Consider the following 20379-nt stretch of genomic DNA (forward strand, 5'->3'; position numbering starts at 1 on the left):
CATGCTGATGGGCAGAACAGCCTGAGCTAGATTTACTAAGAGAGAATACAGTAATTTGGAATTAAATTTTGGTGTTCTGCCCAGGGCGCGCGCGTGCGTGCACACACACACACACACACACACACCAAAATAAAGACGGGAACTACACCTCCATCTGTACTTACAGAAGTATGACAAAAGGACAATTTTCACCAGAGTAGAACTAGATGACAGCGGACACAGTATGACAACAGTATTGCAACTGAGGCAGCTAATTCAAAATATGCCTTGGAATGGATAGTTACTTGCACTGAAACTTGGCATAACCTTGAAAAATACAGCCTCATCTACTATCAGAAGTAAATATTTAAGAATATGCATATCTAATTTAATGCCAGGACTCATTAAAAACTTTGGAATGAATACATCTGTTCAAGTCAGACCTGAATAGCACAAAGGAATGAATAGCTACATCTCCACAAACAACTGAAACACACTTCAGGAATAGACAGCTTCACTGGTTCCATGAGCAAACAAATGGAAGACAGACAGCAATATCTACTGGAACAAGACAGTAATAGGAAATGGACATTAACGGCCCTGTAAGTTATAGGCCAACACATGGGATTTGAGAGATCTGTCTGAGACTGCTTAGCACTGGGTCTACTACTTCAAAGGTCAGCATCTTGGAATGCACAGCTCTGTGCTTTAAGCAGTACGTCTTAGCTTTAACTCCAAACCGACTGATCTGCATTTAAGACATTCATGATGAGGAAGCGTTCACAGTGGACACCTTTCTGAGCATGCTCAGTGGTAACATTTACTGGACCTATTGACATCACTGTTATTCCCTCTTTCTTTTGGCAGGCAGCTATTCTGAAAAGGCACGGTGATAGATAAGCTGCTGCTTGCAATGCACACTGGAGCTATTCAGCTGCTGTTTCTCACACAACCAGGTAATGCTGCTGCCTCACCAGAGTCTGTGGAACAGTTAACGGTTAAACTGTATGCTCACACACATCCTCTGTGCCATCATCTGAGCCTGTAAGGAGGAAAAAAATTTTGTTATTGGATTTTCAGTAATATCAGTATGCAGATTTTAGACAAAAATTATTAAACTTTTACAGGAATCATGGCTGAAATATACAAATTGCTGATGATCCTTTTATACCCAGATGCAGGAAAGTACATTTACAGGAACTTACCGTAATGGCAGGCATCTGAGTATGTTCACTATTGCTGTGGTCTTCACATTTGGATCTTTTGCTGCAGAAAGCCCGACTTCTGGCCCAATTTCTATAGCTTAGCACACTATCAGTTGTAGGCTGGGTTGATGTACTTACACGTGGACATCAGCATATATGTGATATTAAAAAGGGCATCTGTCCCTGTCATCTTTAGTTATTTCTTGCCCCGTCGGCATTCGGGAACATGCGGCAGATCCAGTGCTCTCACTGCCTGTTGGACAAGAGAAGAATAGCAGTCCAATAGGAAATCCCCAAAACTTTCCCCCTCTAAAATCTAAGCCAACCTGGGAAGGTAAGTTATCTTACTGGGTCAAAAAGAGGAGGAGGAGGAAGGGTGGCAGTGGCTGTGTACTCACCCAAGCATACCCACAAGATGGAAGGAGAGACATAGTACTGCAAAAGCGAACACACTCAAGCAGCTACAATTATGTTATGTTCTTAGCAGAACTGTACTATTTTCATCACTTTGTTCACTGTTGCAGTAGTCATAACATTTGGGAAGACTCTCAAAAGTCATGAACCAATGGGTGTCTGGCAATTTGGACGTGATGGCTGATGTAACACTTGCTGGATGGCCACAGCAAGACATACCTGACATCCTTGCCTTATATAAGTGGTACATTTTGAGTTATCTCTGCTTAATATCAGAGCTTTGGCTGGCTAACATCTACCTGAAATCAGCTGGACGTATAAGTGAATTTAAGTACACTTTTTCTGCTCTTTTGCATGTAGTACTGTATTTAATTTATTTATTTGTGTTTTTCACTGAATATTAACTCAACTGAAGTTGTGGCGGTCTCTCTACAGTAAGTTCCCTACCCACCCTCCCTGTTCTTGTTTTGGTGTTAATGTCGGTGGCTTTGAAACTGCCTGCCCCTCTTGTAGATTTGTATTTGGATACTCCTTCTGGGCCCATCTCATTTTCTCACTCAACTGAGTGCAGTGAGATCAAATTCTGATTTCAGGCACTCCTACTGTGTACAAAGAGAGCTTTTGGGAAGGACAACCCCTGTAGCATCTTAATCCTGCTCTGTTCCCTCCCTCAAAAAAAAAAAAAAAAAAAAATTTTCTTCAGCTGCTCTTACTGTAACTGTCTTAGTTGCTCTTCTGCATGCTGTTATCTGTTCAGTCGCTCTTACTCTGCACTTATTACTGCTTGTTAGTAGCCTTCTAATTTACTGCTTTCTGCACTTGTTTTTTAGTCATTTGTTAATTTAATTGCATTTATTTGAACTGTATTGCCATAGTGTTACTACACACGCGGGTGCGCTGGCCTGCACTACAATTTGAATTGTATTTACTGCTGTTTTAGCTGCTTTTCTGTAACAAAAAAAAATCTAAGCTTGTTTCCTGCCTTTCCTGTAACTAGTCAAGTCCAGATACAAACTTGCTGTATCCAGGACTGTTGGTAAGCTTCTGAGCCCCCCAAGCCTTTCTGTGTTGGAGGGAAGCCTTCTAGCTTATCAGTGGGAGTGGTAAGCACTAGGTAGCCTATCTACCAAGGGAAGAGTGGGTTTTGGCCCTGAAATTGTAGTTCATTGGCCGTTTGGGCAGTTTTTCCATCTCTTTCTACTTTCTGGTTAAAAGCCCGTTTTGCGTTTGGTCCCTGCCTTTCCTATAACTAGTGTAGTCCAGGTACAGAGTGGCTGTATCCAGGACAGTTGGTAAGCTTCTGAGCCCCCCCAAGCCCTTCTGTGTTGGAGAGAAGCCTTCTAGCTTCTCAGTGGGAGTGGTAAGCACTAGGTAACCTATCTACCACAGGAGGAGTGGTTTCTGGCCCAGAAATTATAGTTTATTGGCCGTTTGGGAAGCTTTTCCATCTCTTTCAACCTTTTGATTTAAAAGTCTGTGTTTGCGATTGTTTCCTGCTTTTCCTGTTACTAGTCTAGTCCATGTACAGATTTGCTGTATCCAGGACTCTTTGTAAGCTTCTGAGTCTCCCAAGCCTTTCCGTGTTGGAGGGAAGCCTTCTAGCTTATCAGTGGGAGTGGTAAGCATCAAGCAGCCTATCTACCACAAGAAGAGTGGTCCCTGGCCCAGAAATTGTAGCTATTGGCTGTTTGAGCAGTTTTTTTTCCATCTCTTTCAACTTTATGGTTTGAAAGCCACACTTGTGCCTGTTTCCCACCTTTCCTATAACTAGCCTAGTCTGGGTACAGAGTTGCTGTATCCAGGATTATTAGTAAGCTTCTGAGCCCCCCAAGCCTTTCTATGTTGGAGGGAAGCCTTCTAGCTTATCAGTGGGAGTGGTAAGCACTAGGTAGCCTATCCTCCACGGGAAGAGTGAGCTTTGGCCCAGAAATTGTAGTTTATTTGGCTGTTTGGGCAGTTTTCCATCTCTTTCAAATTGCTGGCTTAAAAGCCTACGTTTGTACTTGTTCCCCGCCTTTCCTGTAACTAGTCTAGTCTAGGTACAGATTTGCTGTATCCAGGACTCTTTGTAGGCTTCTGAGCCCCCCAGCCTTTCTGTGCTGGAGGGAAGCCTTCTAGCTTATCAGTGGGAGTGGTGAGCATTAGGTAGCATATCTACCACAAGAGGAGTAGTTCCTGGCCCAGAAATTGTAGCTATTGGCCGTTTGGACAGTTTTTTTCCATCTCTTTCAATGTTCTGGTTTAAAAGCTGCACTTGCACTTGTTTCCCACCTTTCCTGTAACTAGCCTAGTCCGGATACAGAGTTGCTGTATCCAGGACTGTTGGTAAGCTTCTGAGCCCCGCAAGCCTTTCTGTGTTGGAAGAAAGCCTTCCAGCTTATCAGTGGGAGTGGTAAGCACTAGGTAGCCTGTCTACCACGAGAGGAGAGGTTCTTGGCCCAGAAATTGTAGTTTATTGACCATTTGGACAGTTTGTCTGTCTCTTTCAACTTTCTGGTTTAAAAGACCACATCTGTGCTTGTTTCCTCCCATCTTTCCTGTAACTAACCTACTGGGTAGCACTAGAAAGTCTTAAACTGATACAAGCCTTCTAGCTTAGTTGAGTGACTTTGGAGTGATTAAGTATCAGTTTTCTGTACTTTCTTGCTGTACTTGTTTTCCACCTAAACGCAGATTTTCCAGCATTTATTGTGATTTAAAAGCTTGTTTTTTTTCACATATTGTACTTATTTGACTGCCTGCACTTTTAAAAAGTTTTTTGTTTAAATAATTTAACTGTTGCAGGCTACACACTAAAGTGCGATAGCCTTTTCTGATCGTTTGTGTTCATTTAAAGCTGATTTAAGTGTATTTTTTACTGTTTTTGCCTTACCTTTTCAAAAAGACAAACAAAACAAAAAATTCCTTGTTTCCCGCCTTTTTAAGCTAGATTAGTCCAGTTTTCAGGCCAGACCAGAAGTTAGTAGTTTATTGGCCATTTTGGGATAATTTCTCTTTCATTTCCCTACTATAAAAACCATGTTTGCATGGTTTTTCTCACCAGGCAGTGCCGGTTAGCTACGGTTAAATTATTCCCGGCCCCACTAAGTCTCCACTTCAGTTTTTCCCTTGAAACTAGTCTAACTCTCAACCTAAGCACTGAAAAAGCATCTTGCAGCCCAGCACTTGCTCAGACCTAATAGCAAGCACTAATATACCCTGACACTGATTGCCCAGCAGGGCAAGGCTCTTTATTCACCCCTCACCAACCAAGCGACTAAGCAGCTCACCCTACTATTCAGGCATGACCAAAGGGCAACTTCAGGTGCACTCTCCAGTCCAGCTGGTGAATCTGGGTATCCTGAGGCAATGTTACAACTGCCTCATGTACAGAGACAACCCTCTCCTCCTACCACAAAACACTAACATATACGAGACATGCAATTATACAGACAAACTGGAAGCTAAGCTGTCTCCACCCAAGACTGGAACAGACAGTCAAAAGGAGAAGGTTAACACTTGCACCACACCTCCAGCCGCACACAGACCTACTAAAACAGCACTGACAAAAAATACACATAAATACACAAAATCATACTCGGAGGCTTTAAATAAAAACTTGCAAAAGCATCAGAGATCTCCAAAGCAGACACCCAAACAACCTGCACTTCCCGTCACAAACCAGACAACACATAAAACACAAAATCAGTGTGCCGCACAATCACAGCCCTTAAGGTGAAATAACATACCTAACACACTAGTAATAGGTGACTCTATACTATAGAGTCTATAGTCAGGCACACTGACGTGCCACTCACTAGGATGGACAAGCAGAAGGTTACTGTTAGCTGTTTGTTGGGAGCCAGAATCCACCAAATAACACAAGCACTCAGGTCACTCCAGAACAAGTACAAATATGACTCGGTCATTGTTCATGTTGGTGTGAATGACCTGAGACGTACCTTCCTGGACTACATGAAAAGAGACATGGAAGAGCTCTCTGATCATGCAGCCCAGGCTGGTATGACCCTGACTCTGAGTAGCATCCTGCCCTCACCAAGAATGATACCTCAGTATAAAAGAAAAAATGATCAATTTCAACAGTTGGCTAAGCTTCTGGTGTCATTCAAAGGGGATCCAGTGTCTGTCAGCCTGGAATGACATGCTCGACAAGCCGCGTTGCTTTGCAAGAGACGGCTTGCACCTGTCACCCCTAGGCTTTTAAATACTGGCCAAGGCTCTTGCTGCCCCATAGTGCCTTTTTTAGGCAAGGCTCAAAAGTCAAACCCTCCTCCGTAAACAGCACAATTAACAAAAAACTGAGGGTTATGCTACTCAATGCCAGAAGTTTCAATCTCTAAATGCACATGCTCGAAGCACTCCTCAGTATGGAGAATGTCGACATTTGTGCAGTAACTGAAACCTGGTTCAAGGCTCCAGACAGCACGCCAGCACTACCGGGCTACAACTCATACCACACGTTTCGGCCACAGAACACAGACTGAAACACAAAAGGAGGGGGTGTATCCATATTCATCAAGGATACCTACACCTCCAGGTTAGTGGCACAGCTTGATACCTCTGAGATCATCCATGTGCAACTAACATTGGGCAAATATGCAATGCAAATTGTGGCCTGCTACAGATCACCCTCCGTGACCCAGGACCACCACTCCACCTTTCTGGAGACACTGGAAAACATGAAGGTCCTACCGAACACCCTGATATTGGTCAATTTCAATTACCCTACCATTCACTGGGAAAACTACTCTAGTACAAATTCCCAGGCCCAGCGCATCCTGGAATTCATCAACTCAAACACCCTGGATCAGCTGGTAAACTCCCCTACCAGAGGTGAAAACATATTGGACCTGGTCATCACCAACATGGGCAACAGGTTTTCCACACCGGAGGTCAACCCGTCGCTAGTTAGATCAGACCATAAACTAATCACTCTGGAAGTCCACACCCCACCACCACCCCCAACTAAGGAAACCACAGTAAAAAACTTTTCTAAAGCAAACTTCACCTTACTTAAGACAGAGGTGGTAAGTTTCACAGCCCCCACGCTAAAGGATAATGCTGCCCAAGATGCAGAAACCTTTACAAATGCACTCTATGAGCACCTACAAGGATGCATGAATCGTGCCATCCCTAGCAAAACCAAGACTCACTCCTCTAAGAGAAGGAAACCAGTTTGGCGGACCCCTGCAATAAACAGGCTATACAATAGAAGGAGGAAACTAGTTCAGAAAAAAAATACCAAGAAGGAAAGACATCCCTGATCAGTATCAGTAAGAAACTAAGGTCCCTCATGAAATCATCCAAGGCTAACTTCAAAAGAAAAATAGCCAAGGATTCAAAAGATAACCACAAAGCCTTCTTTAGCTATTTTAAGAATCTAAGTGGCAACTCACAGATATGCACTGAACTAGTGCCAAATAGCACAAAATATACTGAACTTACTGATACTGCCAACATCCTGCCAGATAGATTCAGTGCAAACTTCACCCCCCTCTCACCTTCAAATGGGCCCACAACAATACCGGAAAAGTGTAGTGTCCCAAAAATCACAGATGCACAGGTGAAAACAGCCCTTTCAAAAGCCAAAAACACAGCGTCAATGGGACCAGATGGTGTCCCAGGCTGCATCTTGCACGAACTGCAGAACGAACTAACCCCCCCCCCCCACTAAAACACGCTGTTCAACCTCAGCCTCTCCACAGGCTATGGGCCCATAGAATGGCACACAGCAACAGTTATTCTTCTCCACAAAGGAGGGGCCACAACTGACCCTGATAACTATCGCCCCATAAGCCTGACTAGCCTGGTCTGCAAGGCTATGGAGCGCATCATGATGGAACTCATTAACAAAGACATTGGGAACCTCCAAACACTTGACCCGACCCAGTTCGGCTTTGTTAAGGGCAGATCATGCCTACTAAACCTGGTTGACTTCTTCGAGACAGTCACCAAGGCCATAGACGAGGGAAAGGTGGTTCACACAGCCTACCTTGACCTCGCCAAGGCTTATGACACCATTCCCCACTCGGGTATTACAGAAAAACTCAGCAGCCTGAACTTAAACCCCTACATCACGAGATGGTTTACCAATTGGCTTACAGACAGAACTCACATGGTAAGAATAGCGGGCTCCAGGTCCAACTCTATACCAGTCACAAGTGGTGTCCCGCAAGGCTCGGTCCTGGGACCCCTACTGTTCGGTATATACTTCTCAGATGTACAGGCAAACACAGGAGGACTATGGCTAACCAAGTTCTCCGATAACTGCAAACTAGGAGCTATAACTGACTCTCCGGCTGACAAGGAAAGGGCTTTACTGAGATGGACACATGGTGTCAAAGTCATGGCCTCAAGCTAAATGCCAAAAAATGCATAGTCATCCCATATGGGAAAAACAAAACACCCACGAATTACCACATAGGTGGCAGCCCCCTTAATACAGAAGAGGTAATAAGAGATCTGGGGACCCAGGTAGATAGTAATCTCTCCTTTGACAATCATATTGCCAAAGTAGTTAGGAAATCCTTCTATGTGGCCCATAATTACTAAAGGGTTCGCATCTAGAAATAAAGAGGTTATAGTGCCTCTCTACTCATCACTCATTAGACCCATCATAGAGTACAATGTCCCATTTCACAAGACACTTCCAACAGCTGGAAAGACCACAAAAGTACCTCACCAAGAGGATTACTGGCCTCAAACATATGTCCTCTGCAGCCCGACTGAAAAAACTCCGGCTGTACTCAGTGGCATATCACTTACTCAGAGGTGATCTCTGCCTGACTTACAAAGCCATGTCCAACTCAGAATTGATGGACATGCTCCACCTAAAGAAATCCAAGTCACTGCGAGTCACGCGCTCTAGTGAGCTAAACCTCACCACAACAGTAATCAGAACATGCTGGAGGGATAGATTCCTGTCACAGAGACTCCCCATGCTTTGGAACAAAATTCTAAATTACATCAGGCAGAGCTCTTCACTAACACTCTTCAAGAGAAACCTTGACGAGTGGATGAGTAACAGAAAATACACCCCTGGGATCACTTCATTGGTTCTGCTTGACAGAGGATCAGTTAATTAATCAATGGGGCGGCGAAAGCCAACACACTCTGGCTAGGATTATAAATGCCCTTGGGCAGATAGCCTAGTACCTACCTATGAACCTATAGAGTCAATATCAAGGTTACAGTCCTCACAGAAGGTTTGGATTGAGGACCAGGTAGCTGCTTCTAGAATAGACTGAGTGCTGCCCCCACCCAAGGAAGGCAGTAGTGGCTGCTGTGGCTCTACTGGAATGAGCACTTAGTTGCTCAGGTATATTCTTGCTTTGAAACAAGTAACATAAACATTAGGCTAACCACTTAGAAATGGTCTGCTTACAAACAGACCAGGATACAAACTGATATTTTTCCATTGTTTACAAATGACTAATGTTTTTCCATTGTTGTTTGTCCTTCCCAGGTAGAACCATTTTTTTTTATGCACATAAAGGAAGAGTGGAACCTTCTTCCCTCTGTTCTGGGGTATAGGATAGGGCATAAGGAGGTGAACTGCCAAATTCAAGGACAACTCTGTTATTACCTTGGGCATGAATGAAGAGTTGGTGAGTAAACTGACCATGTCTTTATGGAAGACTAGAAAAGGCTCTTTGTATATCAAGGCCTGTAGTTCTGAAATTAATCTGGCAGAAGTGGCAGCCAACAGGAAAATGTTTTTCAGGTCAAGATTATCAAAGTTAAATAAACTGCTGACTGAAAGTGTGTGTGTGTGTGTGTGTGTGTGTGGGGGGGGGGGGGTTAATGTCAGGTTCACAGGAACAGAACATAGCTGAGGACCCAAAGTGGAGTTTCTTCTTTTGGAAGCCTCAGCTGTAGGAACCCCTTTAGGAATTGTTTTAGTGACAACAAAGAATGGGGGTGTCCTTGTCCTAAGACAGGCAGGATGAAATAGCTGAGATATGCATCTTCAACAAGGCACATGGCAACCCTAATTTGTAAAGGTCCAACAGGTATTTGAAGATTAAGGTCACCAAGATCTGTGTGAGGTCCTAACACCTCCTTTGGCAATAGACGAAGAATCTTTTCCATTTATACAGGCAATGTTTCCCTACATTTAATTTCTTAGTGAGCATATCCTTGGAAAACACAAGACTAAAGGGAAAGACAACTATATAATCCAAGCTGTCAGTCTTAAAGTCCATAGGTTGTGGTGTATGAATGACCTCTTGTTGTGGGTCACGAGGTTCATACACTGAGGCAGTAGTACAGGCCCTGTTCTTAAACTGATTAGGAGGGAGACACAATGGTGCCTTGTCCAAAAAGGAGCTATGTGCATCATTTTGGTTTGTTCTCCTTTATCTTCTAAACTACCTAAGCCAAAACATGGACAAGAGGAAAAGCACAGAGAAACATGCTTGCCCAGCTGATGGAGAAGGCCATGTCCAGCATCCATTTATGGAGGTCTACCTCTGTTATGCTCAGCTGACATGTCAAAGAGTTTTCCTGAGAAAGGATGTTGGATGTCCTAACACTCAGTTCTGACTCTTGGACCACATTCCACACCTCTACAGCCAGTCTGCATAGTGGATATAATCGAATGAACTCCACTCCCCATGTCTGTTGATGTACCATATCTGTGTTATCTATGATGACAGCTGGAATTGCAAGTTTCCAAATGGACTTCAATACCCTGATCATTAGGACCATTGCCATAATTTATTTTAAGTTATTGTGCTCTCTTGTCTTTTGTTGGCCCCAGATACCCTAAATGGGCTTCCTAGGTGATGACAAAGCAGTGTACTGTGGGCATCTGGGTATCCTGACCTAGCTTAAAAGGTACCCCCTGGCTGAGGCTTACTTGTTACATTACCATGATAGCTCTTTCTTTATACACAGCAGGACAGGAATGGGATGCTGCAAAGACTGAGTAAACTCTCCCAGGATAATGACTTGTCTCGAGGGTAGAAGGTGCGACTTTAGCAGATTCACTGAGCGTCCTAAGCTTTGTAAGCATGCCATGGTGAACTGAAGTGTCTTTTATACCTCGCTAGGGTCATCCAGCTATGGATAAATGAAGATATTCTTGGTCCTCCTGAAGGCAATCGATGGAGCCACACAATCAGTGAATGCCCTGTGTGCATGTACGCCAAAGGGTAAAGAAATTAATTGGAAATGGGAACCTCCTGCTTTGAGCTTGAGGGCTATGGCTATGTATAAACAAACATCTTTCAGATCCAGAGTGACCACGAAGGCTTGAGCAAAAAGGCAGAAATGCTTGCAAGGCCAACATCCTGAACTTTGGGACTTGTTTATCCTTGACAGGTCTATGAAGGCCCTCCAGCCTCAAAGAGATGACTGTGCCTTGCTGTACTTTTAATATTTTCTCTCCATGTCACCCTGCAACAAAAAAAAAACCTTGTGACAAGGGTTGAACTAATCATCTTTTTTCCTTCGGAACTGGTAGAATACTGGAGAACTTTGTGTTTTTAAGAACTGAAGCATGTAACTCTGACATAAGATTTTTTCAGAACACATTTGTCTTGAGCCATTTTCCCTGTTTTTCTACAAAGAGAGATACAAGGCTCCTATGTACCTGTATGGTGCTGATGGAAGGAGGGCAGGGATTGAGGTGGTATTTGGGTGGCAGGGAGAGGAAGCAGCAAGAGTCAGTCATAGCTGCTCCCTGTCAGGGTCTCTGTCTTGGGGTTCCCCAGACTTTTCCTTCTGATCTGCTTTCCATCTCTTCTAACACTGGCATTTCTTACCTTTTAGCTGCTTTCCTTTTTCCTGCCTCTTTTAATAAGGTCAACTTGTAGGACAGTTACTACCATACCCTCAATCAACTGATAAAAGCCAGCATATACCAAGACTATAAATCCCCTCAGTCAAAGGAGATACGGGCCTCCTCAAAATTGACTACATGTATAGGTCTGCAATCTTGCGAATGCATACATAATTGCAGACCTCATCAGATCCAAGCACGGTAAAAATTCTAAAGCATGAAGAGAAGAAAAATCTAATAAAATGACTTTGCTTAGTTTAGTAGTAGCATTTTGGAAAGGAGTGGGAATAGAAATTAAGATAGAAATAGAAAAGAATCTGACAGCAACTGAAAACACCAAAAACAAAAGAAAGAATATAAAGAAAAGGACAAGTAGAAAAGGAAAGAAAATGGGAAGGTGCACAAATATAGTTGCAAGTATAGAAAACTTCTGGTATAAGCATGTATGTGTTCACAAAGAGAAGATGCAGGAATGGTTAAGGAGGGGGAATTTAAACAAAAAATATGAAAGACTTTTAATGGCAGCCCAAGACAGTGAACTGCATACAAGATGGTTTGAAAAGTCAATAGAAAAGGTGGGGAAAAACAAATGTAGGTTCTGTAAAACAGAAATGGAAATAGTTACACATCTTACTACTGGTTGCAATATACCTATGGAGGAAGGTGTATATGCTGAAAAGCACAATAATGTGGCAAAAGTGTTCTGCTAGGTATAGTGCAAACACTACAATATAGGAGTAACTGGAGAACACTGGAAACATGAACTAAAAGGGATTACTGACAGTGATGAAATTTGGATCACATGGAATCATCTATTATCAACAGCTTAAAAAAACAGATGCAAAAATGAGAGCAATGCAGAATCAAGATACCTAAACAGTTCCAACAGTAATAGGAACACAACGGGACTAATAAAAAAAGAACTTAAAATAATACTTAAAAATACCAGTAATAGCTATAACCACACATTAACTACAGAAGGAGGCAATACTTGGGGCATTGCAAGTGCTGACAAGAGCACTCTTGGCTAACATCCTGACTTAGAAATGGGGATCCATTCCCATCATTGCATTAGAAACCCAAAACATTTGGAGAAAAAAAGCAGACGCTCTCACAATAGTGCCAATGGAAAAATAATATAATACAAAATGCCAGAATGTGGCAGCAAAGACATATGAACAAAAGCATCTGGTACCAATGTTTAAAATGCTAAATCTCAATTCTCCTCTGGCATTTCATTATGAAAACTGTTAAGGAAGCAACAACAGGAAAATCAGCTATGAAATACACCTAAGAATGCTATTCCACCCTGTAGAAGTTCAATGCAACTTAACACTGAATTTGACATTACCATTTTAGCTGCATGGAATCTGCGGTGGTGATGCTGCGGTAGCGTTGTCACCTCACAGTAAGACGCTGTGTGGTTTGACTCTCAGCTAGAGTGCCTTCTGCGTGGAGACATGTGTGAATAGGCGTACCTTCTTTGAAGGTTGTGCGTCAGGGCTGGCAACTCGGCACGTAAAAATCAGCTGCCAATCATTAGCGGACCGAGTTCAGCTGTGGCGACCCCTAACCGGGAAAAGCCGAAAGACACAACAACTTTAGCTGTATGGAGGTATGTCAATTGCCTTGTTAAAGATATCGGATTTTTACTTTTGGTCTAATGAGGTTGGGCAATGGGACCCCTATCACTATATAGTGAAGGACAGTTAAAGCATATAGTGCTGCTGGCTCCAACTGTTCTGAAAGTCACTAAACACTTTTTAGATGCATTGTTTGAGTACGAGTCCAATAATGAATTTTGAATCTTACTTTATGGTTACCATGGATATTAACAGCTTATTCACAGTGATTCCAAATGAGTATGGCATAACAGCTATTAGAAATTTTCTCTGTGAAAACAGTGTTTATGATCTGATATGTTTGTTGCTCGGTATAGTGCTTGCCAATAACATTTTTATGCATGAGAATAAGATACATTGTCAGAAATGGGGAGATGCAATGGGCACTCCCTGTGCAAACAGCTATGCCAATCTGGTGTTGGCTCACTGGGAGGCCAATTATGTACTTAATAATAATGTTTTTCGCCCACATATAAAATATTACAAAAGGATTGTTGATGATGTCTACATTCTGTGGCAAGGCTGAACAGCTCAAGGACTTTGTTAACTACTTAAAAATCACCATGGATTTTCTAAGATTTACTATGCAATATTCTGATCAATCTCCTTGATGTGTCTCTTGCACTTGATACAAAAAATGGCATGGTACCATAAAGAGTGCAAAAGGAACAACATACTGGCTCTCAACAGTATGCACCCTCAATGTGTTTAATAATATATATTGAAAGGACAGATGTTAACAAGCTCTAGATTGCATGCAAGGGAAGAAGACTTTATGATGGCCAATGAGGTCATGAGACAGCAGTTTATGCAAAGAGGATATAAAAGGAAGGAAGTTAACAAACAAATGCAAGAAACCAAAATGTTAAGAAATACACGAGGCAAACCATTCTTTTCAACCAAGACTGAAGATGCTATTCTAGCTGAGATAAATTATAAAAATAATTCACAATGTGTAAGAGTAGTCCTCACTTATTCCAGTAATATACTATATGTATGTTATGCCATAAAAAATAATTGGAAGATTTTAACCAGTGATGCTACTATAAAAAGGCTTGTGAGAGATACTCCAGCCTTTTGTTTTAAAAATAATAAGAATCTTAAACAGTTATGTCAAGCATCACAAAATTAAGGTTTTAGTTACTCTAACAGAGTGGGTACTTATCCCTGCACAAATTGCACTAGTTGCAAATACATATCCACAAGACAAGATTTTGTTCATCCAGTTACTGGCAAATGTTGCAAATTATAGACTTATGCTGACTGCAAGACAAAGAATGTGGTCTATGCTGCCTGCTGTCAACAGTGTGAATACTTTTATGAAGGCAAGACAAATAGTTCAAAGATAGGATTTCTAAACATGTTAGTCATATTCACCTGCAAGATGCAAAGTCTGTTGGTGAAGCACATTCTAATGTTGGACACACTGTTTTTTGGTCTTCAGGTGATACTGGAGAAAGAAAGGTGTTGAGGGTGTCATCACTCCTGGGATTCAGGTTACTGGGTAAAGCTCTTGCCACCCCTATAGTGCCTTTTTTAGGCAAGGTTCAAAGGACAAAACCACCACCGTAACAGATACAAGCATGCAAAATCTGAAGGTAATGCTACTCAATGCTAGAAGTCTAAATCTCAAAATGCACTCTCTCGAGGCACTCCTAAAAATGGAGAACATCAATATCTATGCAGTAACTGAGACCTGGTTCAAGGCTCCAGAGAGCACTCCTGCAATACCAGGCTATAACTCTTACCACACTTTTTGGCCACCACACCAAGACCAAAACACTAAAGGTGGAGGAGTGTCCATATTCACCAAGGATATTCACACCTCTAGGCTAGATGCCCAACACAATGCATCTGAAATTCTCCAGGTGCAACTAAGACTAGGTAAGACTGCAATCCAAATTGTAGCTTGCTACAGATCCCCCACCATGCCCCAAGATTCTCACTACACCTTTCTAAACATACTGGAAAATATTAAGATACAACCAAACACCCTAATACTGAGTGATTTTAACTACCCTGCCATTAACTGGGAAAACTACTTGGGTACCAACACCTTTTCCCAATGGTTCTTGGAATTCATAAATTCCAACGCCCTGGATCAACTAATCCATTGTCCCACCAGGGGCTCCAATAACCTAGACCTGGTCATTACCAACATGGGAGATAGATGCTCCACACCAGTGGTCACCCTCTCATAGGTCAGATCTGACCATTTGCTGCAATTTGTAGCATGTTACAGGCCACCCTCTCAAACTCAGGAACCTCACATGGCCTTCCTGAAAACAATGGAGGGGATAAATGCATCTCCAAACACCATCATACTAGGTGACTTCAACTACCCTAATATAGACTGGGAACACTACTCAAGCCCAAACACTCTAGCCCAAAGGTTCCTGGAGTTCATAAACTCAAATGCCATGGAACAACTAGTCACCATCCCCACAAGAGGAGAAAACATACTTGATCTCATCATCATGAACATGGGATCACAATGTTCAACACCGAAGTATACCCCTCACTGGTGAGATCAGATCATAAACTAATCTCGCTGGAGGTCCTCATCCCGCCCCCACCTGAAACAAAAAGACCACAGTGAAAAACTTCTCAAAAGCCGACTTCACACTTCTAAAAACTAGTGTGGTCTCCTTTAAGGCCCCTGAGCCAGTGGTAAACATTACTCAAACCGCTGAATCACTTACAAATGCCTTCTACCAGCACCTACAGGACTGCATGGATCAGGCAATCCCAAACAAAACTAAGACTCTTTGTACCAAAGGCAAGCGTCCAGTCTGGTGGACCCCAGCCATAAACAAGCTCTACAACAAAAGGAGGAAGCTACTACAAGATAGAGCAAAATCCTTGAAAGGTAAGACACCCTTGATCATTATAAGTAAAAAACTAAGAGCTCTCATAAAATCATCCAAGGCAAATTTTGAGAGAAAAATCGCCAAGGATTCAAAAGACAATCATAAGGCCTTTTTTAGCTATGTTAGAAACCTAGAAGGAAACTCCCAGATATGCTCAGAATTAGTTCAAAATGATGTGAAGATTACTGAACCTACACACATTGCCAACATACTGGCTGACAGGTTCAGTGCAAACTTCTCCCCCCCCCAAAAGGAGAGATATCTATACCAGAGGATTGTAGCCCCCAAACATCTCCAACGCCCAGGTGAGAACTGCTCTCTCCAAAGCAAAAAACACAGCATCCATGGGACCGGATGGTGTCCCTGGCTGTGTGCTCCATGAACTCAATGAGGAATTAAACCCGCAGTTAGGACAGCTGTTTAATCTTAGCCTCACCTCAGGATACGTACCCAAGGAGTGGCGCACGGCGACTGTGGTCCCACTTCACAAGGGCGGTGCCTCCACCGACCCTGGAAATTACCGTCCCAGTAGCTTGACAAGCCTTATCTGCAAAGCCATGGAGAGGATCATAATGGAACTCATAAATAAAGACATAGGGAACTTGCAGACTTTGGATCCAACCCAGTTTGGCTTTGTCAAAGGAAGATCATGCCTTTTAAACTTGGTTGACTTTTTCGAGACAGTCACCAAGGCCATTGATGAGGGAAAGGCAGTCCATACAGCCTACCTTGACCTGGCAAAGGCCTTCGACACAATACCCCACTCAGGTATCATCAAAAACTCATCAGCTTGAATGTAAACCCATACATCACAAGATGGGTTGCAAACTGGCTAAGTGACAGAACCCACAGGGTCAGAGTTGCTGGAGCCATGTCAGACTCAAAGCCTGTCACAAGTGGTGTCCCACAGGGTTCAGTCCTGGGTCCACTCTTGTTCGGCATCTACTTTTCTGAAGTACAAGCAAACACAGGAGGGTTATGGCTGACAAAGTTTGCAGATGACTGCAAACTGGGCGCCATAGTCGAAAACACATCTGACACAGATATCCTTCAGAAGGGCCTCACAGAAACGGATAACTGGTGCCAGAGCCATGGCCTAAAGTTAAATGCCAAGAAATGCATAGTCATACCCTTCGGGAAAAACAAGGTTACCCCTAGCTACCATATAGGTGGCAATCCACTGAGCACAGAAGAAGTCATCAGGGATCTGGGGACCCAGGTTGACAGTAGCCTTTCGTTTGACACTCATGTTGCTAAAGTAGTTAGGAAAACCTTCTATATTGCCCACCTGATCATGAAGGGATTCACATCTAGATCAAGGGAGGTCATCGCCCCCCTGTACTCATCACTCATTAGACCTATGATTGAGTACAATGCCCCATTCGGAATGTATCTGACCAGACACCTGCAGCAGCTGGAAAGGCCCCAAAAGTTCCTCACCAAAAGGATAAAGGTTCTCAAAAATATGTCTTATGCTGCCCGACTGAAAGAACTCCAGCTCTATTCAGTCTCATACCGCTTGCTCAGAGGTGACCTGTGCCTGACATATAAGGCCATGTCAAACCCTGATTTGATGAATATGCTTCACCTCAAAAAATCTAGATCCCTCAGAACCACAAAGGCGGGAGACTTAAACCTTGACACGGTTATTAATAGAACATGCTGGAGGGACAGATTCATCACCCAGAGACTCCCTATGCTGTGGAACAAAATCCCGGTACATGTGAGGCAGAGCACCTCGCTGGCCTTGTTCAAGAGGAATCTTGACCAATGGATGGGGGATCGCAGATATACCCCAGGGATTACTTCAGTGTCACTGCTTGACAGAGGCACAGCAAAATAATAGGCATAGTTTTATTCAAACTAAAGGGGTGGCGAAAGCCAAATAACTATGGGCTAGGCTTATAAATGCCCTTGGGCAGATAGCCTAGTATGAACCTATAAACCTATATAAACCTATAAACCTATAAGCAAATCACCCTTGGCATGCACATCCCACCCCCACCCCCCAGTAGGGTCAAACTACTGTCAAACTGAGTCCACATTTTGTAAAAGACAGAAATACCCTCTGATAAATTCACCATAACCACACTTAAAAGAAGCTGCAACCAACATTGCAGAAGTAGATGCCCTATCTCTGGGTATCAGGGATGGAATTAAAATGGAAGCAGATGTCTGGGTATGCAACATCTAAAAATAGATGCATGAATATTGGGTATATGTGCCCAGATGTTTGGCCCTCTGATGTCTCAATCCCTATAGTGGGAATATCAAGAAACCAGGATGGAAAAACAAGCAGTGCACAAAGCATATAGAGTAACATTGGCCAAAGTTGAACCTGCACTGGATAACTGAAGACAGATTTCCACTGTGAAGACTGCAAACAAATTGTCAGGTTTCCATGTACTAGCACCATTTTTATATGCAATAATGGAACAGCACAGCAGCCTGTGGGTGTACAGTTATTTTTCTCACTGCCTCAACTAAGAAAGTTAGGCACCAGTGACAGCAGGGCAGCAAGAAAACATGTCATCCAATATAATGAGGAACAATGTCAGCCAATATAATGAGGAACAAATCTCACTATCAAGTACTGAAGAAAGAAGGGTTTAATTTAATCAAACAGGCTTAGCCTCTTGCGACATCAGTGCCAGCCCATGTGGTGAATAAAAAGATTGTTCCTGCTCAAGTTTTTCTTTCCTCTCTTTCAGTCCAGATGCCTTAAAATGTTTATTCTTAAGGACAGCTTTTTCAGAAGGAAAAGCAGCAACAGTTGTGGAAGGATCCTCCAATCTAAAAATACTGCAATATTTAACATCAACATTCTCCTACTGCAGGAGCATGATCATCCCCTAAAAGAATGAACACTGTAAACGATTTAGGAGGGATCCGATGACTACAACAGCACTTGGTAGTTAATCTTTTCTTACATCATTAGAAGCAAAAGAAAACATAATGACACTTATAAAACACATACACAATAGAAAAATGCATAAATTATAATGGTATTCAAAAGCAAGATCGAGAAGACCTGGAGAGCAACTTAATGGCTAAGCACAGAAACTTGGCGGCTGCCTTTGGGCAGCAATAATGAACTCAACAAAGTTTGCAAGTGCACTCTTATTTAAAGCCACATTCCCCTTAGTCACTGCAATTTCAGAATGCATCCCCATTTTCATAAATGGGCATCCAACTGCTAAAACAGATTAAGATGGTGACTGATATTGACCTCTGACTAAAACCCAAACCTCACTGCAATGTCTACTACACTGACATTTCTGATGGACATCTGACAAATGAACCGAGGGAAAAGAAAGTACAGTTTTGTACCTACCATAAATGTAGATGTTCGAGTGCTAATACAGCTGCAGTAATCACAGATGGGTTTTCAGCCGTCAGGCGGTCCCTCGGTTGGCCGAATTCCAAAGTCTTGGTCCGGCGTCTGTTGTCATCGCTTACTCTTCTGACGTCAGTAAGGCCAGAGTATATAAGACACAGCCGACGCCATGTTCTTCAGTCTTTCTTGCCCCAGATGTCAGGTGCCCCCAAAAGGAAGGCAATACATAAATAAGGCTTATCTACATATGCAAGCAATGCAATGTAATGCAAAATCAGTGTAAGCAAGCAAATAAAACATAGCAGGATAACCCAGTCAGGTGGTTTGAAGAGGTTGTTAGGCCCCATGCCTTTACCAAGTGGGGAAGGAGGGAGGGAAACTTGTACTGCAGCTGTATTAGCACTCGAACATCTACATTTATGGTAGGTACATAACTGTACTATGTTCATCGTGCGTACAGCTGCAGTAATCACAGATGGGTAGAGTCCCAAAGCTATGCATAGGGTGGTAGGTACTATGAGGAACTGGGTTGAGCCAGAATGCCCTGCAAAACAGCAGTGGCAAAGCCTGCTCTTGTTCTGGAATATAAGGGTAGGTGGTAGTGTTTTGTGAAGGTATGTACAGAACTCCAAGTGGCTGCCTCCAAAATATCCTTAGTAGGAACGCCTCTGAGGAAGGTTGTGGAGGTGGCTGTGGCCCTGGTGGAGTGAGATCTGATACCAGTAGGGACAGATTTCCCATGATAGGAATAACAAAACCGTATGCAGTGGCCAATCCACTTGGAAATGGTCTGTTTGGTAACTGGTTTCCCTTGAGCCCCTCTGACATAGGACACAAAAAGTTGTTCTGATTTCCTGAAGGACTTTGTTCTGTCCAAATAATAACGTAGCTGCCTATGGATGTCTAAAGTGTGAAGCAGCCTCTCCCCTTTGTTTTGAGGGTTAGGATAAAAGGTAGGTAGGTGTATGGCTTGATTTAAGGCTACCCTGGATACCACTTTTGGCATAAAAGATGGGTTGGTACGAAGGGAAACCCTGTCCTGATGGAAGATGAGGAAGGGCTGCACCGCCATGAGGGCCTGTAGTTCAGAAACCCTACGAGCTGAAGTGATGGCCAGAAGGAAAGCTGTTTTCCAGGACAAATGTTGCAGATCTGTTGAGGCAGCAGG

At 42.9% G+C, this 20379-nt stretch overlaps 1 protein-coding gene across 1 annotated transcript in view; it reads right to left on the reverse strand.

Annotated features, from left to right (window-relative positions):
• Positions 1–813: 813 nt before the first annotated feature.
• RNF43 (ring finger protein 43) overlaps positions 814–20379 on the reverse strand; it is a 1798873-nt gene continuing 1779307 nt past the window's right edge. The window contains exon 9 of the mRNA XM_044054855.1: positions 814–1021. Coding sequence (XP_043910790.1) covers positions 978–1021 — 44 coding nt within the window. The 3' untranslated portion in view covers positions 814–977. The remainder of the gene's footprint in view (positions 1022–20379) is intronic.

The sequence above is a fragment of the Protopterus annectens genome, chromosome 13.part0 (genome assembly GCF_019279795.1).
Source record: "Protopterus annectens isolate FY-2018-M chromosome 13.part0, PAN1.0, whole genome shotgun sequence".
Taxonomy (NCBI): Eukaryota; Metazoa; Chordata; order Ceratodontiformes; family Protopteridae; genus Protopterus; species Protopterus annectens.